This window comes from Lepus europaeus, chromosome 7 (assembly GCF_033115175.1).
Source record: "Lepus europaeus isolate LE1 chromosome 7, mLepTim1.pri, whole genome shotgun sequence".
In the NCBI taxonomy this organism is placed as follows: Eukaryota; Metazoa; Chordata; class Mammalia; order Lagomorpha; family Leporidae; genus Lepus; species Lepus europaeus.
In genome coordinates, this window is record NC_084833.1 from 82,025,164 (window position 1) to 82,050,969 (window position 25,806).

The following is a 25,806-nucleotide window of genomic DNA, read 5'->3' on the forward strand; positions in this document are numbered from 1 at the left end:
AGACAAAGGGAAAGCAGTCCTGGGCTTCCAAAGGCAGGAGAACAGTGGAAAGGAGTACCGTCTGCACCCAGATTGCTCTGTTGTCTCTGAGCTAATAAAACTTGTAATGAAAAATTTACATCCTGTCCTTAGGAAAGGGGGCACATAAAAAGACCTTCTGTCTCCGTAAATCTCCATCCTTCTCTTGGGCCAACAGAAGGGAAGGCATCTTAATTGTCTTTAGCTCAACAATCCTTCATATCTTGAGAGGCACACTATGGTTTCCCTCAGAAGTTTCAGCAATCTGTAAAGCCCTAAAGTGTTCTTTGTGTACAGCTCAACATAAAATGCCAACATTATTTCAACAAAATAAAATTTCAGACCCAGAAAGTAAACTAAAGAAACTTCCTCCTTTAAGTTGTGGGAATCTCTAGGGGAACTTTGTGAATTCTGTACCAACAAAACTTTGCTCTTTAATGACTCAAATTTTAAGCACGAATTCCAGTCAAGCAACACATTTTTACAAAGTGACGACAAAGCTGCTAACTATTGCATTATTCTAATATCAGATGGCTCAGGCTCTTAGGATCATACTCTATTTTGTCATACATCACCTCATCAGAGATACCTGAGCAGCCAACCTATAATAGCACCTCGCTCTTCACTCCCTGTCTCCTGGTCTTGCTTTTTTCCCCCCTTTTTACATTGTACTTCACTATGACACATTTTGTTTGCTTCTTCGTTTTCCTAGCTTCCTACAATGTAAAATCCATGAAAACAGAGAATTTTTCTATTTTTGTTTACCATTATAACAACACCTAAAACAGAGCTTGGCACTAACAGGTGCATAAAAGGCATGCAGAAGCATATGTTGATTTAACTTAATGAACAGTGGGTCTCCTGCCACTTCTAAAATTATACATTATTCCTTTAAGGAGTTCTTAAACCTTCAGAGTTACAGGAAAAGAAAATCCTTTACTGTTGTAGGGTTGGGCATAGGGAACTTAGTCTGTGTAGGAGGCCTTACAGTTCTCTGAGAGACATAGGCCAACTCATTGTTGCAGGTCTAGCAGTTTCCATCCGTGGCTCTATTCTGTCTTCCACATCCACACCATTCCTACCATGCCGCCTGTGATTCCTAGTTACTAACTAAATGAACACTTTTAAGTATTTGTCTTGTTTAATCCTGTTTTCTTGAAACTCTTCTATTCTCTGTCTTCTGTGGCACTGTTCACTGATTTTCAAGCTGCCTTTCTGGCTATTCTTTTCCTGTCTGCTTCCAGTGTTTTCTCTCCTACCCCCTCCCTTAAATGTAAGTGTTATCATCCATTCTTAAACATGTATGAATGGTAAGCACCCACTGTAAGGCAAATCCTGTTCTTTTTAAAAAATATTTATTTACTAAGTTATTTGAAAGGCAGAGTAACAGAGAGGGAGGGAGAGACAGAGAGATATTCCAGACATGAGTGTACTCCTAAACTGGCTGTCACAGCCAGGGCTGGGGCAGGCTGAAACCAGGAACAGGAGTCTAGAACTCCTTCCAGGTCTCCCATGTGGGTGGCAGGGGCCCAAGCATTGGAGCCATCCTCTGCTGCTTTTCTAGGCACATTAGCAGGGAACTGGATCAGAAGTGGAGCAGCCAGTACTCCAATAGGTGCTCATATGGGATGCCACTGTGGCAGGTGGTGGCTTAACCCCCTGTACCACAACGCCAGTCCCAAGGCAAGTCCTCCTCTAAATGCATCTTTGTATGAGACAAGTCTATGGTACAGTACAAAAAAGAGGGAAACCCCATCAGTGCATGAAAGGATAAATAAATTGTGATATATACATACAATGAAATGTTATTCGGCTACAGAAAAGAGTGAAGTATCAGTCTATGCTATAATGTAAATGAACCTCAAAAAATGCTAAGTGAATGAAGCTAGACACAAAACGTCATATACTGTATGATCCCATTTATATGCAATAGCCAGAATAGGTGCAGTCATAGAATAGAATGCAGACTGGTAGTTACCAGGGATTGAGGAGAGGGGGTGGAGGGAGCTGCAGCTTAATGGGGACGAAGCTTCCTTCTGGGATGATGAAAACATTTTGGAACTACATGGAGGTGTTGGTTGCATAACATTGTGAATGAACTAAATGACATTGAATTTTTCATTTGAAAATGGCTTTTTGTAAATTTTATCTAAAAAAACAAAAAGGAACAAATGATATCCAAAAACAAATGAACAAATATTAAAATATCAAATACTGATAATGCTGTGATGAAAAGAAATCAAATAATATGATGGAGGGTGGTGGGAATATGAGAAATTACTTTAGGTTGAGTGGTCAGGAAAATTTTCACTGGAGGAGTAAGATTTTAAAGGAGGTGAGGGGCAGGCATATGGCACAGCAGTTAAGTAACTACTTGGGATGCCCATATCCCATATCAGAATGTCTAGTTCAAGTCTTGTCTACTCCACTTCCTGACTTCCTAAATAAAGTCCAACTTCCCAACTAAAGCACACCCTTGGAGGCAGCAGGTGATCATGGCTCAAGTACTGGGGTCCCCGCCATCCACATGGGAGACCACGATGGAGTTCCAGGCTCCTGATTTTGTGGTGGCCCATCCCTGGTTGTTGCAAGTATTTAGAGGGTGAACCAGCAGATAGAAGATCTCTCTTTATCTGTCTCTCTGTCTCTACCTTTAAAATAAAATGAAAATAATTTTTAAAAAAAATTTAAAAAACAAAGGAAGAGACATCAAAGGTGCAACCTTGACAACAACAACAACAACAAAAAATCCAGGCTTGCAAACATCTGAATCGAGAGGAAGTTTCAGCAAGGAAACTAGTACAACTTGATAAGGCAGGAACAAGTGTGGCAAATGTGAGAACTAGGAAGGGGAGCATGCATGGGTGCTGGAACTTAGAAGGGAAAAGGAAGAAGGGAATGAAATGGGAAAAGTAGTAGTCAGAGGAAGTCCAGAGGTACAGGGATAGTGGGCTGAATGATGGAGTTTGTATTTTATTTTAAAACACTGAGAAGCCACTGGGAAGTTTCAAGTAGGAGAATGTATTAGTCCATTTTCTATTACTGTAACAAATACCTGAAGCTTGGTAATTTATAAAGAAAAGAAGTCTATAGGTTTATTTAGCTCACAGTTTTGGGTGCTGAAAGTCCAAACAGCATGGTGCTGGCTCAGGCGAGGGCCCACTTGGCTGATAGCACATTATGGTGAATGGCATCACAGTGGGAGTGTGGGAGGAGGGGGCAATCACATGGAATACTAGAAGCCAGCAAGCAACTCAGGGGCCATGCTTGCTCTTTTCCAACAACTTGTTCTTATGAGAACTAACAAAAACCCCATGAGAACCACCTTAATCCCTTCCAAGGGTAGCAAACCCCAATGACCTCACCTCTTAACGGTCTCTCCATGTCTTAACATTGACACACTGAGAACCAAGCTTCCAGCAACCATAGCAGAGAGAAACAAACCATATCTAAACTGTAGCAGAGGGAATTCATGATCTGTCAACAGTTTTTGTAAAAAAAACTTTGTTAAATAAAGTATAAATTACAGAGGATTAAGGATGGAAGTGGGGAGAACTATTATAAGGCTATTCCAATATTCCAAGCAAGAAATGATGGTAATTCTGTCTTGGTAGCCTTGGAGATGGAGCAACATGATGGATCCAGGAAATGTTTTAGAGAGTAGACCAGACTTGACAATAAATTGGTTATGAGGATTGAGGGGAAAAGAAGGATCTAATATTACTCCTGGGATTTCATCCAGAGCACTGGGTAGGTGGTAGTACCATTTCTGACATGGGAAGGCTAGGGAAGAAACAGAAGAGAAGTTAAGATTTCTAGGTTGGACATTTAGGTTTGAAATATTTATTAGACGGCCGGCGCCGTGGCTTAACAGGCTAATCCTCCACCTTGCGGCGCCGGCACACCGGGTTCTAGGCCCAGTTAGGGCGCTGGATTCTATCCAAGTTGCCCCTCTTCCAGGCCAGCTCTCTGCTATGGCCCGGGAAAGCAATGGAGGATGGCCCAAGTCCTTGGGCCCTGCACCCGCGTGGGAGACCAGGAGAAGCACCTGGCTCCTGGCTTCGGATTGGCGCGATGAGCCGGGTGCAGCAACCATTGGCGGGTGAACCAATGGCAAAAAGGAAGACCTTTCTCTCTGTCTCTCTCTCTCACTATCCACTCTGCCTGTCCAAAAAAAAAAAAAAAAAAATTATTAGACGACCACATGAAGATATTAAGTAGTCAGTAGGATTTGTGAAACTGGTATTTAAGTCTGTGGAACTGGATAAAAATATTTAAGGCAGTATGAAGGAGAAATTGTCCCAAGACAAAACATTGGTTCATAATGGTTAGTGGCCCAATGAGAGCTCAAAGAGAAGAGTTTGATAGTGAAAGGAGAAGAATTCAGGAAAGGACAGGTTCATTTGCAGAAGCAAAGTCATTGAAAAGGTAAGAAGGAACAGGATCCACAGTACAGGTGGAAGGATGAATCTCTGTAATATGGCCACAGTTCTAAATGGATGGGGAGAGATGAGGGAACTCCTCCCTGAGGAGGAGGCCAAGTCAAAGACAATCAATCAGAAAATGAATATACTAGGCAATTGCAGTAGAATCACCAGGCAGCATTAATTGGCAGTTTGACATCTGTGGTGTTGAATCTTAAAGTGAAACTAGTGCATGCTGTAATGTAATCCTCCCACCCCCAACCTGACTGCCCCAGGATTCAGTTGCTCAGGTCTTGGCATGAGCCAGGCAGATGGGTTAAGCTAATTAGGGCCAGATTTTACCCAATAACTAGAATAGAGACAGGATACAGGGAAGGACATGGTATGGAATGGTTATAATGATGGATATGAAATACAGGCAGAGTTAGAAAGGAAGGGAGGACATGAGGAAGATGGTGGATTGGGAAGAGTCCAAATGAAGTCAAAGAAATGCTGGAATAGGAGATTAAGTAAGCTGGAAGGATAATAGGTAGATTGCTTTAAATCTTGATTACTAAATAATGCAGTTATCATTGATGACAACGCCAAGAACATGGGCATAGGAGTGACTACCCAGGGTTCTGTTTTTTAAAATTATTTTTTTCTTAATTTATTTGCATAGTTTGGAGGTTTTTAATCTATCTTATGGCTTTAATTGTCATCTATAATGTCCAAATCAGTGCCTCTGATCCAGATGTATCTTCATTTGAGAGACAGACACAAGAGACAAAGAGAGAGAGAGAGAACGTGAGCTCTCATCCACTGCATTACTCCCCTGATGCCCACAATTGCTGCTGGTGGGCCAAGCTGACATCAGGAGCCAGGAACTCAACCCAGATATTTCATGTGGGTGTCAGGGACCAAACCACTTGAGCCATCACCTGCTACCTCCCAGGGTCTGCATTAGTAAGAAGCTGGAATCAGGAGCCAGAGAACTCAAACCCACATGCTCCAATATGGGACTTGGGTGTCTCAGCCAGCAAATTAACCACTAGGCAAAATAGTCACTTCCAGATCTGTCTTCTGAGACCTGCTGCCTCCTTGACAGTCTATTCGAGTTCCATGTCACTGCAAACTCTGCATTATGCAAAACCAAATGCATTTTTTTCATTCATGTACTAATTAAAATTTTTACTGCAAACACACTCTGGCCCAGCACATGTACTAGATCCTGGGGGGGTCAGAAATAAATAACATCCTATTCCTCAATGGGCTTTTAAAAAATGTTTTTTCCTTTCTCAGTAAATGGCATCAGTATCCCTCAGTCACTCAAGCTAAAATCTGGAAGTCATCTGCCTGAGGTCAGATTTCCTAAAACGTGAGATGGGGATTCTTGTCAAAGTGATCTGTTACGAGAGTACCCTCAGGAGCAGGAAAGTGAAGGGAGCAGGCTAAGGGAGGGGAGGAAAGCTTAGCAAGGAGGTGACCTCAGCCGGAGATCAGTTTAGCTTATGCTGCCAGGGCACATGGCACACGAATTGCACCACAGGGTTGGATCCCTCTGGAGGCAAGAAGTCTGGTGTTTCTCGTCCCAGTGTCAATCAGACATTGCCTCTGAAAATGGGGGAACAAAGAGAGGAAGTACTACGACTTCTCGGATGTGGCAGGAGGCTCCAGTTCAGCTGAATGCAGTTCTGCAGAGGCGGTTGCTGTGAGCTGTTAGTGGCTGGAGGACAAATAACCAGCCTGGTGAAGGGGATCCAGGTAGGGCACCAACATTATTCACTACAGTCCACCTCTCGCACCACTCAGATCCCCCTGCCGCCACAATGCTCACTGCACCCAGGCAGAGCCTTGAGATTCTTGCTGGTCAGAATTTCTGGGAAAACTTCTAAGAAATGAGTTAATGGGTCTGCGATTGATCTCAGGGCCTTAAATGATGCTTATCATTTCCTCACCCCTGTCAAATTCTTTCCCATTCAGCTAGCACTTCTGCTGGTCCAGATGGACTCCCTTTGGGGTAACCTCTGGATACCATGGCCTTAACAGGATGTGAGTTCCGAATTTGCCATTTATAGTAAAAGCTGGGCACAAGAGTAAAAGGATCACCTAGCACCAAGCACATTCCTCACTGCCTTCACTGTGCGTTAACATTCTTATGGCTTCATGGTGATTAGGGCCTGTCACCTCTACCAGGACAGTGACTACACCCTGTGCTTCTGATCTGATGGCACAAGGAGCTCAAACTGACCAATGGCAGCCAGAGCTTTACGTGTAATGGGCCTCTTACATGTCTCTGAGACTCAGGACTGGAAGACCAACCAACCCTGAAGGTACAGAGCCAGAAAGCACAGATTCCACAGAAGGATAGAGAATAAAGCCAGTCCTACTTCCTTTCTTTTGTTCCCAGATCCAGATGTTCTATCTGTAAGAAACACAGCACCTTATGACAGGTGTAAAGTCTATACTACATACTGAAGAACTTCACCGCAGCCTCAGAGGATAAACTCTCCAAGTGGTACCTCAGCTGTGTCTTCAAGAGGCTATCGCAAAGCATGCTAGCACCCTCTGGATGGTGCTGTGTGTGGCTAGGACAAAAGGATACTGTGGTCATAACACCAGACCATTACCTGACTCTTCTTTACTCTTTACTTCTGCACTCTAAGGCAGCAGATTAGTCACTCCTTGAGAATTCAGACAGAGGCGCTGGCCAGTCCCCTCAGGAAGGAAAGGCAAACCTACAGAATACAAGTCAATTCTAGTAAAGACAAAACATTGCCCTTTCCATGGTATAAGGGACCTGATGTCATCAAATTGCCACCAAAGTGCTGATTGGTCTTCTTGAGGGATGGTGCTACATCAAGAGCTCATCTTTAGTTTCTATTACAAGCAGGTAGGACATGCCGTAGTAGCTAGATTATCCATGGTGAAAGGGAGACCGTGCTATTGGGCCCATGCGAAATATCCACTGGGGTGAGTAGATCAAGTCATCCTGTCTACTTGCTAGATGCTCTGTCTCAACCAGGACTGAATGGCAGAACAGAAACTGCTTTGCCAGATGGCATGGCCTTGCTCCAGAATCCTAAGGTTCCACAACACAACTTTCACAGTGAGCCTTGCCACAGGCTCCTCAAGGCATTCTTCTCTAACAGAGGGATCTGCCAAGTCACTTGACCCAAGTAAACGAATCTCTTTTACTCTATCCTGAACCTACTCTAGAGTCCTTTCTTGTTCAAACAAACAAAAGCAGCCTTCTGTGTCACTCAATGAATAGTCAGATTATTCTACCCAAAGGTGGAGTATTTTCAAGATGCATTAATTTTTGCTGTACTTAAGGTGTCCTAACATGGCCCATGCTACTGGACACAAAAAACAACGTAACAAGTCCCTGAATCTTTTGTGGGTTAATTTTTCACCCTTTGGAGTATTTGCATATTTCCAAACCTTCGATATACTTGCCATTTCTTGCTCATCAGATCTTAGTAACATGATGTTAGTGTTAATATATGAAGTTCTATGTAACAGTCCTTGAAATGTCCAGGTAGTCCAGGCCCCTTCAGAATTTATTGTGACAGCATCATTAAGATAATGTAGGAGCAAGACCATGCATGTGTACTGTTGTCCTTTTCCTGTGAATGCCATTTCTGAGCTGTCTTTTTATGAGTACTAAAAAGAATGCTTTTGCCAGATCAATAGCCAGACACCATGTACCCAAGGTTATTAGTATTGGGTTTTACATACAAAGATACCACATCTGGCACAGTACCTTCAGCTGGGGCTACTACTCAGATAAATTTGCAGTACTCCACTATCATATGTCATGATCCCTAGTTTTGTCAGGAGCCAGACTGGTGACCTAAGTCCCCCTTTAACAAGGTTCTTCCTACACCAATTGTTGGCTCTTCAAACACTTCACAAAGTCAGATTATCCCTAAAAATACAAAAATGAAAGAAAAATATAAGGACCACAGAACTAGATAATTAAAGTATTAATTTCCCCTACCTTTTAAAAAACCAACTGTCTTTGCCTTTTTCAATGAATAACAACAAAATTAATCTAATATTGCCCTTTATTCCTTAGCACAGATGTTATTTTTTGTAAATATACACTCAATAGGTAGCAAACAGTTAAATTGCTTTTCCATATCACCAGGAAAGATGGAACTTCCCAGCTATAATGGGACAAGCAAGCCATGTTCCCACATCATAGCCTGCTCCACTATGCCAACACTTTCATCCCTGGGAGAATCATACAGTCAGCCATCCTCACCCCGTTAACTCCAAGTACCAGTTAGCCTCATTCTTATGCCAATCCTTAACTTTTCTTTTTGTTTGTTTGTTTATAAGCCTTCTTTATTCAAGTCTGCTGTAACCTCTAGCTTTTGTGAACTGCCTGTTTTCAGATGAGAAGCATTGGCTTTGCAAATTCATACAGCATGTTTTAGGCAGGTTCTATGGTGATTACACTGTGCCTACAATAGCAATTGAACAGTACAATGTCCATTTCTAGAACTTCTTAATGTAATGGTGCTGTGATGTCTTCCTTAGTTCCTTGAGGATTTCATTAGCATTATACAAGCATTATACAATCGGAGTTCAGCTCGAGACATACAATTTAGTTAAGAGTGGTGGTGTTTGACAGTGTGTCAGGGATAAAGCCTGGAGACAGGAAGATTTAAGAGGGCTCTGTGTTCCTCATCTCACTTTTCCTTCTGTTTAGTCTCCCCCAGATATGTCCTTCCCAGCTTCTTTGGCTGCACAACATTTCCTTCTGGAAGAAGAGAAGCGAGCAAAAGAACTTGAGAAACTTCTAAATACACATATCGATGAACTGCAAAGACACACAGAATTTACTCTTAATAAATACACCAAGCTAAAACAAAATAGACACATATGAGCTTTTAAACTTTTTCATTTACTTCTGCTACCCCAAGGAAAGAAAAGCTCGGACAAAATATTTACAAAGATGATTCATGAAACTAAGAAACTGTGTTGTTTTCTTGAGTAAATAGCTTCTGTAAGGTGGCTAGACAATAGTATTTTGTTCCAAAGCTGTTTGTATTTCTGCATTAACATATTAAATTGTTCTGCTGTAGAGTTACTATAAAATAAACATGACTACTCCAAAAGAGATTTTTTTCCAGCCTAAGGAATATGTTGGAATTACATATACAATTTTTCCCACTTGAATCATGTATGCTAAACCCATTTTCTCTGCAGCAATGCAAAATGAGAGAAAGGGAAGTGTTGTATTCCAAATACAGATCAATCAAGTGCTGCTCAGTTGTACTTGATTGGAAAGTTCATGGATTTTTAAAGATGAAAAAATAGTTAAATGTTTTGAGCTATGTAGACATCCCAGGATTTTTTGTTAGGAAAAAAATATATAGTTCTACTGTTTTTACATTCATCTATGTAATGTCTCTGTTTTAACACAATAAAGTACATGGAATGTGAAATTTACAAACTTCAAGTATATGTGCCAAAGATTAATGCTTTCCTATTGGTACTAATTACTTCATGGACATGAACAAGATAAAGAAAAATAAAAATAAATGTTGTAGCATTCTCCTTGGTAATCACCTCTGTTTCTGGTACAATAAAGGAATGCAAACTGAATGGAATTAGAACATAAATGCCAAATCTATATGGACCAAGAATAGTTTAATAGTGAAGAATAAAATTCAAGTTAAACATACACAAGAATCGGGGAGAGTTTTGGGGTACAATGGGTTAAACTGCTTGGGATACTTGCATTCCATATAGGAGGAGTGCATGGTTGAGTTCTGGCTACTCTGCACTTCCAATCCAGCTTCCTGCTAACATGCCTGGGAGGCAATGGATGATGGCCCAAATACTTAGGTTCCTCCCATCTACATGGGAGACCCAGATGGAGTTCCTGGCTCAGCCCAACTCATCTCTGGCTGTTATAGGCATTTGGGAAGCGAACCAGTAGATGGAGGATATCTCTCTTTTTGTCTCTCCATCTTTGTCACTCTGCCTGCATTGCAAGTAAATAAATTATTTTTTAAAAAAATACATGAGGGGGGCTGGTGCTGTGGCGTAGCAGGTAAAGCCTTGGCCTGCAGTGCCGGCATCCCATATGGATGCTAGTTCGAGTCCCGGCTGTTCCACTTCCAATCGAGCCCTCTGCTATGGCCTGGGAAAGCAATAGAAGATGGCCCAAGTCCTTGGGCCCCTGCACCCACATGAGAGACCCAGAAGAAGCTCCTGGCTCCTGGCTTCAGATTGATGCAGCTCCAGCCATTGGGGCCAATTGGGGAATGAACTAGTGGATAGAAAACTCTTTCTCTCCCTCGGTCTCTGCCTCTCTGTAACTCTGCCTTTCAAATAAATAAATCTTTAAAAAATAAAAAATACACAAGGGGGCAGGTGCTGTGATATAGCTGGTAAAGCCACTGCCTGCAGTGCTGGCAGCCTATATGGGTGCAGGTTTGAGACCTGGCTGCTCCACTTCCAATCCAGCTCTCTGCTATGGCCTAGGAAAGCAGTGGAAGATGGCCCACGTGCTTCCAGCATGGGAAACACAGAAGAAGCTCCTGGCTCCTGGCTTCGGATTGGCGCAGCTCTGGGCATTGTGGCCAACTAGGGAGTGAACCAGCAGATAGAAGATATCTCTCTCTCTCTCTCTCTCTCTCTCTCTCTCTCTCTCTCTCCCCTCTCTTCCCTCTCTTCCCTCTCTCCCCTCTCCCCCTCTCTGCCTCTCTGTACTTCTGCCTTTCAAATAATAAATAAATTTTAAAAAATACACAAGAAGGGCCAGCACTGTGGCATAGCAGGTAAAACCACCACCTTCAGTGCCAGCATCCCATATGGGCACCAGTTGGAGTGCTGGCTGCTCCATTTCCAACACAGCTCTCTGCTATGGCCTAAGAAAACAGCAGAAGATGGCCCAAGCCCTGAGGCCCCTGCATCTGCACGGGAGACCCAAAAGAAGCTCCAGGCTTCTGGCTTCAGAACAGCCCAGCTCCAATCATTGTGGTCATTTGGTGAGTAAACCAGCTGATGGAAGACCGCTATCTCTCCCTCCCTCTATCTCTGCTTCTGCCTTTCTGTAACGCTGCCTTTCAAATAAATAAATAAATCTTAAAAAAAGAAAATACACAATGGCGCCAGCACTGTGGCATATCGGGTAAAGCCACCACCTGCAGTGCCAGCATCCCGTATGGGCACCAGTTTGAGTCTCAGCTGCTCCATTCCCGATCCAGCTCTCTGCTATGTTCTGGGAAAGCAATGGAAGATGGCCCAAGTGCTTGGGCCCCTGCACCCACGTGGGAGACCTGGAAGAAGCTCCAGACTCCTAGCTGGGGATCAGCCCAGCTCCAGCCATTGAGGCCATTTGGGGAGAGAACCAGTTATGGAAGATATTCTCTCTCTCTCTCTCTCTCCCTCCCTCCCTCCCTCCCTCCCTCCCTCTCTCTCTCTGCCTCTCTGCCTCTCTGTAACTCTGCCTTTCAAATAAATAAATAAATCTTTTAAAAAAATACACAAGAATGACAATCTAATATCCTTTCTTTAAAAAAATAACATAGATATCTATATCGAGAGAGAGAAAGAGAAAAACAGTAAAATACTCAAGTTCCTAGCTTTTAAAGTTTTCTATTTGTCTTTCTCAACATACTGAAAGATAAGTCAAAACGTCTTTGGATAATAAGAGTCATTTTCATGTAGAAATGCAGAGCATTATTCACTGTGACACAACCGCATGTGTCTGTATGGTTCTTTATGTTTGCAGAAAGCCTTGTTTTAGTTTGGACTGCTAGAACAGAAATATCATAGACGGAGTGGCTGCAGCAGCAAGCATTCATTTCTCAGTTCAGAGGTTGGCAAGTACTCAGACCAAGGTGCCAGCTGACCCAGTGTCTGGCAAACTCTACGTCCTCGTTAGTGGACAGCTACCTTCTCACTATATCCTCACGTGGCAGGAAGAAAAAGCCCTCTCTTGTATCTCTTCACCAAAGGACACCAGTTGCGTTCACGAGGACTTCCCAGTTCATGACCTTTTCACTTTTTTTTTTTTTTTTTTTTGACAGAGTTAGCCAGTGAGAGAGAGACAGAAAGGTCTTCCTTTTCTGTTGGTTCACCCCCCAAATGGCTGCTATGGCCAGCGTGCAGCGCGCCAATCCCAAGCCAGGAGCCAGGTGCTTCCTCCTGGTCTCCCATACTGGTGCAGGGCCCAAGCACTTGGGCCATCCTCCACTGCCCTCCCAGGCCACAGCAGAGCTGGACTGGAAGAGGAGCAACCGGGACAGAATCCGGCACCTCAACCAGGACTAGAACCCCAGGGTGCTGGTGCTGCAGGCGGAGGATTAGCCAAGTGAGCTGCGGCACCAGCCGACCTTTTCATTTTCTAAGCCCTATCTCCTAATCACCTCATGTGGAGGCTTGGGCTTTCAACCTGTGAATTTTGAGGGGATGCAAACATTCAGCCCACAATACCTTCATCTAGAATTGTTTACTTAAGCTTAAAACAAGCCTATGAAGTCAGCAAGGCTAGTATCCTCTTTCCGAGGAGTCAGAGTGGTTAAGAAACTTTCTCAGAATCATGGTAAGCAGGAGAGTCAGAAAGAACACCCGTGGCGTTCTGATTCCTGCCTCCAGCTCTTCTTACTTTCTAGTATCCCTTCCTGGAAGCAAGCAGATGAAGAACACAGTCACATTCTTGGAAGCCACTAACAACAAACCCTCAGAAGGGTGAACAGCCTTTAGTGTACCCACAAAAGCCCCACACAGGAGAATAATACAAGTTACAATCCTTTCAAATTATTTAGTGATTTCTAGTCGGGACATGAAAATAAATATTTTTCAGTGTATAGAATATGGGAAGAAAAGTATGTTTAGGAAAAGTTCTACAGTCTTTATATTCCTAGTAGAAACACAAACTGAAAAAGTTTAAATATACATTTCTTCATGAGCCTGTAAATTGAAATGCCGTTTCATTCTCTTTGGGGTAAAGGCACGATTAAAAACTGTTGACTGAAGTAAAGATCCAGGTCACAATGTTCTTAGAACTTAGCAGAGTCAAAAGAGCATATGATGAATTTGCCCCTAGAGATTATTCAATTCCATAAGCAAACATCTTCTAAATCATTAGTTCACCATTCCACTTAACACCAACTTTCTTAAACCAATGGTTTCAGGGCTGGCTTAGTGGCATAGCAGGTAAAGTCACTGCCTGCAATGCCAGCATCCCCTATAGGCACTGGTTCTAGTCCCACCAGCTCCATTTCTGACCCAGCTCCCTCTAATGTGCCTGGGAAACCAGTGGAAGATAGCCTAAGTACTTGGGCTCTTGCACCCACATGGGAGACCCACAAGAAGGTCCTGGCTCCCGACTTCAGTCTGGCCCAGGCCTGCCCACTGCAGCCATTTGGGGAGTAAACCAGCTGATCTCTGCGTCTCCTTCCCTCTCTCTGTAACTCTATCTTACAAATGAATAAAATAAATCTTTAAAAAAAAAAAAAAAAAGAAGACGTCAAACAGCTAAGTCTCACACCTAAAAAAGGCAAATAGCATTTTTTTAAAAAAAACACTGGTTTTCAATATTTTTGCTTAACAGCAAGAATCAGTATTCAAAAGAAATCGTATGTGGAAGTCATATTATATACTTAATCAAGATATAAAGAAGCAGTTCTGGTTGAGTGCTGAAAGGGTGGAGGGAGTTCAACCTCTCTCTACTCCTCTCTCCTACCCCCCTGCCCACCACAGGGCAAAGGGATTCCAGGATCAGTAGCCCAGATGTTGCAGGAGGGACTGACAGAGTAGTAGATGTGCTCGGTCATTACCTTAGCAGACGTGTGTTTTCCTACAGAAATCTTACCGTAGTTAATGGCGATAATCTCCTCCACACTACAAAAGCCAATTTAGCAAGGTTTCAAGCAGAGAAGGCTTCAGGCCCAAGCACAGAACTAAGGAAATCCTCAGAGCTACTTAGCTAGCCCCAGGACTAGACTCAGAATTTTCAGATCTAAAGGTTCTCAACACATGAAGACAGGTTAGGTCTATTGGAGACAAGGTTCTCTATGCTTTGGCCCTGTACGCTTAACACAGCTTCCATTTCCTGATCTGTAGAACAGGCCTAATAATAACACCGATGTCCGAGGATTGTGGTGAGTACAAAGGAGGTAATGTATAGAGTGGTTAGCGCTGAGCTGGAACATGGTAAGTGCTCAGTCCCTGCTAGCTGTTAGCACCCACATGCTAGCCCTCAAGGCATCAGCCCTGACTCAGATGACAACATACATCTCAAAGAATAACATTATCATTTTTTGAGAACCATATTGCAGCCACTAGTCATTTACATGACCATCATTTAACATTAAGTTTTATTAATAGTTTACATACCATAACATTCACCCATTTCAAGAGTGTTATTCAATGATTTTCACTAATTTCCAGAGTTATGTAACAATTGCTGCAACCCAATTTCTGAATGTTTCCATCAGACCCCTCAGGCCAATTTTTCCGTCATTCCTTGTTCCCAGGCCCAACCCCAGGCAGCTGCTGAACTACTTTGTGTTTCTAAAGATTCACCTGAATATTCCATATAAATGGATTCCTGTGTGGGTGATTTTTTTTGTTGTTTTGTTTTGTTTTGCATCTGACTCCTTTCACTTAGCAAGTTTTTGTGGTTCATTATTGTAGTATCAGTATTTTGTTGTTTTTTTTTTAAATTGCTCATTAGTGTTTCTGTTGTACAAATAAACTATATTTCGTTTATTCATTTCACCAGTTGAGGGACATTTGAATTGTTTCCACTTTAGGGCTATTATGAATGAAGCTGTTTAGAGACTATCAAACTCGTTTTCAAAATGGCAACACACTTTACATTCCCACCAGCAATGTGTAAGGGTTCCAGGTTCTCCACATTCTCCCTCTGGACTGGCTATTGTCTGTTTTATTGATTATAGCCCTTCCATGTGGAGGAAGTGGTATTTCACTCTGGTTTTAGTTTGCATTTCTCTAATAACTAATGATGTGGAACATCTGTGCTTTTATTGACCATTCACATATATTCTTTGGGAAATGTTTATTCAGATCTTCTGCTTACTGTATAATTGAGTTATATCTCTTCTTATGAAACTATAAAAATCTGTATATATTTTGGATAAAAGTCCTTTATCAGATATATGATTTGCATACATTTCCTTTTGGTCTGTAGCTTATCTTTTCCTTTTTTAAATGAAGTCTTTCAAAGCTTATGAACACTTAATTTTAATGAAATATATAATTCATCATTTTTTTCCCTTATGGGTCATGCTTTTTCACATCATATTATACCCAAGATAACATTGTATCCCATACTTTTTTCTAAAGTTTTCCTAGCACTGGGCTTTACATTTGGTGTATGGACCATTTGGAGTTAACATTTTATAAGGTATAAGGATTGAGATTCAGCTTGTTACATGTGGCTATCCAATTATCCTAGAACCATTTGTTGGAAAAACTTCTTTCCTCCATTGAACTGTCTTGGCACCTTTGTTGAAAATCAATTGATTGTAAATAATCAACATTTACTTATGGATTCATAATTCTATTCCATTAATCTATATGTGATTCCTTATACTAGTCTTTATTATTGAAGCTTTCCAGTTTTAATATTGGAATATGTAAATCCTCCAACTTTCAAGGTGATTTTTAGCCATTTTGGGTTCTTAGAATTTCTACATAAGTTTTAGGATCAGACTAACACTTTGTGATTTTTTTCAAAAAAGCTTGCTGGGATTTTGATATGGATTAAGATGACAATTCTCTCTTAATTGACCTATATTGAATCTCAGTTTGGGGTGAGTTGTTACCTTCATAATATTGAGTCTCCCAATTTGTGAACATGAAATGTCTATTTATTTATTTCTTCTATAGTTTCAATTGGAAATCCTTCATGGTTTTTGATAGGTAAGCCTTACATTTCTTTTATTAAATTTATTTGTAAGTATTGCATGCTATTTGATGCTAGTGAAAATGGAATTTTTTTAAAAACTTGTTATTTTTATTTATTTGAGAGAGTGAGAAAGAGAGGGCAAGAGCTCACATCTGTTGGCTCACTTCCTAAATGCTGGCAACAGCCAGGGCGGACCCAAACCAAAACCAAGAGTCAGGAGCTCAATCTAGGTCTAATATGGGTGGAATGCATAGAGCTCCTAGAGTCCTCACCTGCTCACTGCCAGGGTGCACATGAGAAGGAAGCTGGAATTGGGAGCACAGCTGGCACTTGAACCTAGGCACTCTGACATGGCATGCATGCATCTCAAGCAGTGTCTTAACCACTAGGCCAAGTACCCAGCTCCAGGAATTTTTTCTTAATTTCATTACTATATTGTTCATTGCTACTATATAGAAATGCAATAGATTTTTATATATTGGTCTTAAATTCTGTTGTGACCTTGCTGGGCTCATTTATTCTGGTAATTCTTAATGTAAAGCTGTCTATATAGAGAATTGTGTTTTCTTTAAATAGACAGCTTTTTTTTTCTTCTTTCTTTCCATGCTGTGTGCCTTTTATTTATTGTGCTCACTTGAGTGCATCAGCTGAAAACAATACAGTGTTAAATAGAAGTGGAGAGAGCAGACATGTTTGCCTCAATCCTGATTCTAAGAGAAAGCTTTCAGTCTTCCTTCATTATTGAGTATGGTGTTATCCATAGGTCTTTGATAGCTGCTTTTCATCAGGATGAGGAAGTTCCCATCTATACCAAGTTTGTTGAGAGTTCTTATTACTGGAAGTTAGATTTGTCAATTGTGTTTTTCTGTGTCTGCTGAGATGATCATATGGTTTTTGTCCTTTGTTAATGGAGTATCCTATATTGACTTTTAAAAATGATAAACCAGTATTGTGCCCCTGAGAAAAATGTTACCTGGTTGTGATGTATAATTCTTTTTATTATTGCTATAATATATTCTTAAAAATTGCTGTTTATAGTTATGAAAGATATTGTTCTGTAGCTTCCTTGTCGTGTCTTTGGCTTTGGAACAAGGGTAATTCTCAGCTACTAGAATGAATTGGGAAGCTCTCCCTACCATTCTGTGTTATGGAAGAGTTTACAAAGGAATAGCGTTATTATTTTAAATGCTGATGGAATTCACCCGTGAAGCTATCTGGACTTTGCTTTGTGGGAAATTTTAAATTATTAATAGCTTTCCTTGTTATTAGCCTATTTAGATTTTATATTTCTTCTTGAGTCAGTTTCAGTGATTTATGTCTTTTAGCTCAATTTAATTTTTAAAAAAGATTTATTTACTTATTTGAAAGGCAGAGTTACAGAGAGGTAGAGGCAGAAAGAGAGAGAGAGAGAGAGAGAGAGAGAGAGAGAGAGAGGTTCTCCATCCACTGGTTCACTCCTCAGATGGCTGCAACAGCAGAGCTGCGCCAATCCAAAGCCAGGAGCCAGGAGCTTCTTCTGGGTCTCTCACACAGGTACAGGGGCCCAAGGACTTGGGCCATCTTCTACTGCTTTCTTAGGCCATACGAGGAGCTGGATTGGAAGTGGAGCAGCTGGGTCTCAAACCAGCGCCCATATGGGATGCCGGCACTGCAGGTGGCGACTTTACCCACTATGCCACAGCGCTAGCCCCAATTTAATCTTCATAATAATGCCTGAAGGTAAAAATTAGGCCTATTTTGAGACTTAAGAGACTGACAGATTCTCACATATGGAAGCTAAAGTTGATCTCAAAGAAACGGATTAGTGGTTATCAGAATCTGAAAAGAGTGTGTGTGTTGGGGAGGGTGAGGGCGTGTGTAGGAATGGAGAGAGGCAGGTTAATGGGTCTGGGGTACATTTAGATAGGAGGAAAGACTTTTAACATTCTTTATCACAGTGGGATAAGTATGGTCGATAACAATTAATTCACTATTTCAAAATACTTAATAGAGGAGTGTGTGTTTGATACAGTGATGCTGCTTGGGATACCTGCATCCTATGTCAGAGAGCTAGGGTTTCATTCATAGCTCCACTTCCAATTCCAGCTTCCTGCTAATGCCAACCTTGGGAGGCACAGATTCCTGCAGAAGTACTTGGTCTCTGCCACCCATGTGGGAGACCCAGATTAAGTTCCTGGCTATGGCTTTGGCCTGGCCCAGCTCCAGCTGTTTTAAGTATTTAGGGAGTGAATCAGTAGATAAGAGCTCTCTCTTCTCTGCCTTTCAAATACATAAAAAATTAAAATTAAAAAATAGTATTTTGAATGTCCATAACACAAAGAAATGAAATATGTCTGAGATAACAGATATGCCAATTACCCTGATCTGATAAATACATACTGTATACCTGTATTGAAATGCCACACTATACACCATAAATAAGTACAATTACTATGTGTCAATTAAAAAAAAATAAAGACTAAAGGATAAAATGCCAAGTTCAAATATCTAGAAAATGGCCAATCTGTGGCACTCTAAAGTCTACCTTTCTACCAGGTCATCACACTGCCTCTAAGCAGAGGACTTTTAAAAAAAAAAAGTGTTTTAATAAAAAAAAAATTTTATTTGTTTTATTTGAAAGGCAAAGAGAGAGAGAGAGAGAATCTTCCATCCACTGGTTTGCCCCCCAAATGGTCACAACATCCAGGGTTAGGCCAGGCCAATACCAGAAGCTAGGACTTCCATCCAAGTCTCTCACATGGGTGGCAGAAAATCAAGTAGTTCAGCCATCATCTGCTGCCTCCAAAGGGCATTAGCAGGAAGCTGAATCAGAAGCAGAAGCAGAATCAGAATCAGAGGCAGCCACTCAATCTCAGGCACTCTTTTCTGATATGGGATGCAGGCATCCCAAGCCATAACTTAACCTGCTGCACTGCCATGCCGCCTCAGTTATAGGACTTTTTAAAAGAAAAGGTGACACCCTTCCCTAAGGGTTGCCACTGAAAATAAAACTATTGGGGGTGGGGGGGGGAGGGCTGGTCTATTTAAACTTTTTTTTTTTCCCCTCAAGGATTTGCCCCTGCCTGGTGTCTGACTTGCTAACAGTGGGGATGCTTAGTTTGTTTTTGGGTTGCTGTAACAGAATACCCGAGACTGAGTAATTTATAAACAACAGATGTCATTTGGTGCTCAGTTCTAGAGGCTGGGAATCCAAGAGCATGGCACAGGCCTTCTTGCTGCGTCATCCCTAGGCAGAAGGTAGAGGGCAGGAGAGCACACCCAGGAGGCAGAGAGAGCAAGAGCAGGCCACTTGTGTAACAAACCCATTCCCACAATAATGACTCTATTCCATTCATGAGGGCAGGACCCTCATAACTCATCAATTCTAATTGGGCCCCATGCCTCACAGCTCTTGTACTGAGGATTAGGTTTCCAACCCATAAACTCCAGGGGCCATCTTCAAACCATAGCAAATGCTAACAAGGTCACAAAGCCTGCTTCTACCCACAGATCAGATTCTCCTTACTTGAAAGCTCTACTCAAATTACTGCCCAGGAGTCCCAGTACCAAGTTCACAGGTAGCACCCCCGAGGAATGCACTCAGTGAAATGGGCTGCAGCTACAATGCAAACTGACACTTTCTTCCCTTGCCTGCTAAGCAGCAGGTAACATGCCTCAGGACTAGGCTTGGAAAGAACCACACTTGTTTTTACATTGACCTCTCTAGATAAGAAGAGCTCTGAAGTCTGATGCACTGAATGGGGTTGGTTTGCCTAGGAAGGAAGGAAGAACCCATCTCGGATAACAGCTTACTTGGCTCTGTATGCTTCATAGAAAATAAAGAATTAAACTTCTCACTGATGTGGTCAGTATGTCTCTTTTTGAGTATGAAGAACTGCTATCTTAGTTCCATTAGGCTACTGAAACAAAATACTCTAGACTATGTAATTTATAAATAACAGAAATGTATTGCTCATGTCTGGAAGATGGGAAGTCCATGAGCAAGGTGCCAACAGATCCGGAGTCAGGTAAGTGTCAGGTGAGTGCCCATTCTTCATTGATGATATTTCTGGCTGTGCCCACACATAGCAAATGGGCACGAACAAGTCCCTTGAGCACTAACAGCCTCACCTCTTAATATTACACTGGGGAAGGCCGGCGCCGTGGCTTAACAGGCTAACCCTCCGCCTTGCAGCGCTGGCACACCAGGTTCTAGTCCCGGTTGGGGCGCCGGATTCTATCCCAGTTGCCCCTCTTCCAGGCCAGCTCTCTGCTATGGCCTGGGAAGGCAGTGGAGGATGGCCCAAGTCCTTGGGCCCTGCACCCGCATGGGAGACCAGGAGAAGCACCTGGCTCCTGGCTTCTGATCAGCGAGATGCACCGGCTGCAGCGGCCATTGGAGAGTGAACCAACGGCAAAAAGGAAGACCTTTCTCTCTGTCTCTCTCTCTCACTATCCACTCTGCCTGTCAAAAAAAAAAAAATACATATATATATATATATATATATATATATTACACTGGGGATTCGGTTTCAACAACTTTAGGCAGGAAACAAATATTCACATCATAGCTCCTGCCTAAAAGATTATTAATAAGATGGAGCCAAAGGGCCTATACTAAATAGACTTCTGTTGTACTTCAGGTGTGTATAACAGGTCTCTCTCTATTATAAAATTTTATACAATAAAATGGTAAAACAGAGAAGTTCTAAGCTATAATTTTTCCCACTTGGTATGATTTCTTTTGGTTTTTTGTTTACGAAAACAAGAACTTTAATGGCTTTGAAAATCTCCTTTTCATCAGCTTAAGGAAAATCTTACAAAAATCAACACTGGGGTGGGTACTGGCACAGCAGCAGAGATGTCATTTGGGATGCCTACATCCCATATCAGTCACCTGATTCAAGGCCTGGCTTCTCTGCTTCTGATCCAGCTTCCTGCTAATGTGCACCCTAGGAGGCAGCAGGTGATGGATCAAGTATTCTGGGTCCTTGCAGCTCATGTAAGAGACCTAGATTGAGTTCCAGGTTCCTGGCCTCAGCCTGGCCAAACCTTGGTTGTTAAGGACTTTTGAGCTATTAGCCAGTGGATGGAAGATCTCTGCCTTTCAAAGAAAAAAGAAAAAAAAGAAAAGAAAATGTTAGCACTGACTGAGCTCAAATCTTTTCTAATCCTAAACATTTATTTTGGCTGAGATAGATTATTTGGTAACTCATTTCCAAATGATTTTGATGAACAAAATCATGAGTAATCAAAACAGTTCTTTGGCTTCTGATATAATGTGTGCTATATAGAAAGTTCAGTTTGTAAACAAAGATTTTATATTAGCAAGAGTTTCATCCAAGAATTTTTTTTAAAGTATATTTGCTTATTTCCATCTATTTGAAAAGCAGTTTGACAGGGAGAATGAGAAGGAAAGGGAGAGGGGAGCAAGACAGAGACAGACACAGACAGACTGAAAGAGAGAAATCTTCTAACCATTGTTTCACTTCTCAAATGCCTACAACAGCAAGGGCTTGGCGAGGCCAAAGACAGAAGCCTGCAACTCTATGTACATCTCCCATGTGGATAACAGGTCCTAAGCACTTGAACTATCATCTGTCACCTCCAAGTATGCATTAGCAGGAAGCTAGATTGGAGGCAGAGAGGTGGGATGTTGGCATTCCCAAGCGGCAGTTTAACCATTGTGCCATAAAGCCTGCTCCTGCATTCAAGAATCTTGACAGAATATATATTCATATATATGTGTACTTATGTGCATAATATTCATATATATATACAAATATATATACATATATACATACATACAAATTCTGGAAATAATAAAACATGAGTCAAGAACAGTGTTGGGGCTTAGAAAGCTAACATACATAATGCAACCATTATTTTAATATTGAAAATATGAATATTTAAGAAAAACTAGGACTTAATGGCCAAATGTGATAGCTTCATTTTGGACAAAAATGCATTATTTCTTTAAAGACACTGTGCTACATATATAGGGCACTCAAAATTTTGAGAACACAACTTTAGCTATCTAAAAACATATAAAATATATTGGAGAGTATAATCTAGGATAGTAGCCAGGAGACATCAATGAATTAGAATACTACCAAGTAAAAACAACATGACTACTATGAAAATGTCACACATAAAAATTATTGAGGGGCTGGCACTGTAGCATAGCAGGTTAACCCTCTGCCTGCAGCACCAGCATAATAGGTGCTGATTCCAGTCCCAGCTGCTCCACTTCTGATCCAGCTCCCTGCTAATGGCCCAGGAAAGCAGTGGAAGATGGCCCAAGTGCTTAGGCCCCTGCACCCACATGGGAGACCCAGAAGAAGTTCCTGGTTTCTGGTTTTGAATTGGCCCAGCTCTGGCTGTTGCAGGCATTTGGGGAGTGAGCGAGTAGATTGAAGACCTCTCTCCCTCTTTCTCTTTCCATCTGTAACTCTGCCTCTCAAATAAATAAATCTTGAAAAAAATAATCCTTGGATATGAGGGAGATCAACCCAGAAGCTAATTTTCAGCTGCCATAAAGAATGAGTTGGAAAAGAGGTAAATGAAAGAAAGAAGTGAACAGAAGTCATGTGTGCGTGTTATCTCACTCACCATTCATTCTACAGACATTCACTGAGAACCCACCCAGGGCCAGACACTGGCCAAGATGCTAGATGAGAGCTTACTTGTGAACATAGTAGACGTCCAGAAATAGGTTTTAAGCAAATTTGAAAGACTGTCTTGAGTTATCAGGCTTTTCCATTTATAGAGCTCTTCCATGTGGAGGACATGGGTGGAGGAAACTGCTGAAGTAGGGGCAGGGTTGCCTAAGTAGTTTGCCATTTCTTTTATTCAGCTCAGTAGTAAAATCATAAAGAGTTTCTTGACTGTGTCACAAGTCAGGTGGAGATGGGTTTTGAATGTTAGAAACTGTTCCTGCTCTCAAGAAACTCTCAAATGAGTGTCAGGCCCCTAAACAGATCATTAAAAAACAACAGCAAGCAGTATTAGAGGTCTGTGCACAGCATTATGGGAGCTCAAAGGAAGAGATTCAATTCAGCTAGGGGTGTGCATATATTAGGAGAGGATGGGAAATGGAAATCATCCCCCAAAAAGGCCCCCAGAGAGAATTCTGTCTATGCTGAGTTTTAGAGGAGCAAGCCCCAAGCAGGACAGGAAGGGTAGACTTCATGTGTCTAAGACCTGTGCAGTCACACAGAGCCGAGCCTTGTGCTCATAAGGACCCACGCTTGATCCACCGCTCCACTGTTGCTGTCTGGACCTTCTAAATAATTTTCTAATAAAATGTTCCAAATTTTCATTTTGCACTGGACACTGCAAATTATGTACCTGTTCCTAAGGATAGGGTGAAGATGGGAGGCAGCTGGTTCTGCAGGTTAATGAAGCCACTTATAAGGCCATGGCACAAACATAAACAAAACCGTGGCATGGCACTTGTGTTATTGGTGCCTTTATGTTCTCTGCTCCAGGCTGGGTCACATTTTCTCAGGTTGTACTTAGGCTAAGTTCAACTAAAAACTCTGGACTTAAATATGAAACAAGCACAAGACGACTGAAAGATAGAAAGAAGGCAGACTGGCTGGAGCCAACAGGACCCAAGAAACTATGTGACTGGTGTGTTTCCTGAATTTTCTTTTTGCCTCACCATTATTGACTGAATTGTGTCCCCTCAGAATTCATATCTTGATGTCTTAAATAGCTAGTACCTCAGAACGTAACTGTATCTGGGAATAGGGTCATACAGCTATAATTAGCTAAGATGAAGTCATATTAGAACAGTGGACCCCTAATTCAATATGACTGATGTCCTTATAAAAGGGATAAATGGGGTTCTTACAGGTACACCCAAGATGTCATTTGAAGATGAAGGCAAGAGGCCAGGGTGATGCTTCAACAAGCCAAGAGCACCAAAGATGGCCAGTGAACACCTGGACTTCAACTTCTGGTCTCCAGAACTGGAAGACAACAAAGCCCTGTTGTTTAAGTCATCCAGTTTACGGTACTTTGTTATGGGGCAACCCCAGAAAACTGATTCTCACACATCTGAGACTTGGTGTTGAAAAAACTGGCAACAGGTGCAAACAAAAAGCCCCTGCAAAACACCCTTCTTCTCTAGGCAAAGACAAGAAAAACAGGAAACTATCAGACATGAACCCCTCTAGTCCAGGCAAATACCAGAGAAAATGCTGTGGCGCCATCCACACCCATACCCACAAACACAGAGGAAGAACCAAGACTCACTCTCTCCCCACTGGGGTCGGAGAAGGCTGAGCAAAGGGAGGGACGGAGCATCCATCCATGCCAGCAGGTAAAGAGGTAGCTGCCACAGCAGCATCAGTGCAGACCCTGTGGGAGCCCCTACAAGACAGGAACAAGGCAGCCCTACTCCTATCCATTAGAAAGGGTTCAGAGACGAGGCCTAGTGCACACTCAGTATAGTCACCTGAGCTTAGTGGTAATTCCCTCTCGCTCCCCTCATGGCAGGTAAAGAAGTGCTAAGAGCGAAATCTATAGTACTAAATAGATAGATTAGAAAGTAAGAGGGGCCAGCATTGTGGCGTAGTAAGTTAAGCCTCCACCTGTGGCATGGGCATTCCATATAAACACTGGTTCAAGTTCCGTTTGCTCCAGTTCCAATCCAGCTCCCTGTGGATGGCCTGGGAAAGCAGTCAAAGATGGCCCAAGTATTTGAGCCCCTGCACCCGCATGGGAGACCCGGAAGAAATTCCTGGCTTCTGGCTTCATAGCGGCACAGTTATAGCCATTGCGGCCATTTGGGGAGTGAGCCAGTGGATAGAACTCTCTCTGTTTCTTCCTCTGTTTGTAGCTCTGCCTCTCAAATAAATAAGAAAATCTTAAATCAATCATGTAGGCTGTTATCTCAAGAATTTGGGGGGGGGGGGGGGGAGGTTGGGATGGCATCCAAAGCAGAGAAAGAAGGAAATTAAATAAAGAGGAGAACTCAGTGATATTGAAAGCAAAAAAACTAAGGAAAATCAATGAAATAAAGAACTGGCTCTTTTTAAAAAAAAACAATAAAATTGACAAATCCCCAGCAAGACTGACAAAGAAAAAAAAGGAAGACAAAAATTACCAATATTAGGAATGAAGCAGGGTCTCCCACTGCAGACCCTGCAAAACACATATGAGAATGCCATTAGCACAAACATTGACTTGACAACTTAGTTGAAATGGAGCAAGTTGTTAAAAAACATAAATTATTACAACTCATTCAATATGAAATTGTCTGCACATCCCTAGAGTTATTGAGAAAATTCATAATTTTAAAATTACCAGGACTCTCCAGACCTAAATACTTTCACTAGAAAATTCTAACAAAAATTTAAAGAATAATTAAAATAAGTTGTAACTAATCTCTCCCAGAAAATAGGAGTGAACACTTTTCAATTCACCTCATGAAAATAATATTGCATGTAACAAAAAAAGAGAAAACTACAGGCTAAAATCCCTCATGAATATAGA

General features: G+C 41.8%; 1 protein-coding gene across 3 annotated transcripts in view; it reads left to right on the forward strand.

Moving 5' to 3' along the window:
* Window positions 1-9,967, forward strand: part of DEUP1 (deuterosome assembly protein 1) — a 96,055-nt gene extending 86,088 nt beyond the window's left edge. For all 3 annotated transcript variants that reach the window (XM_062196861.1, XM_062196862.1, XM_062196863.1), the window contains one exon: window positions 9,142-9,967. In XM_062196861.1, the coding sequence (XP_062052845.1) occupies window positions 9,142-9,318 (177 nt within the window). In that variant the 3' untranslated portion in view covers window positions 9,319-9,967. The remainder of the gene's footprint in view (window positions 1-9,141) is intronic.
* The last annotated feature ends 15,839 nt before the right edge of the window (window positions 9,968-25,806 follow it).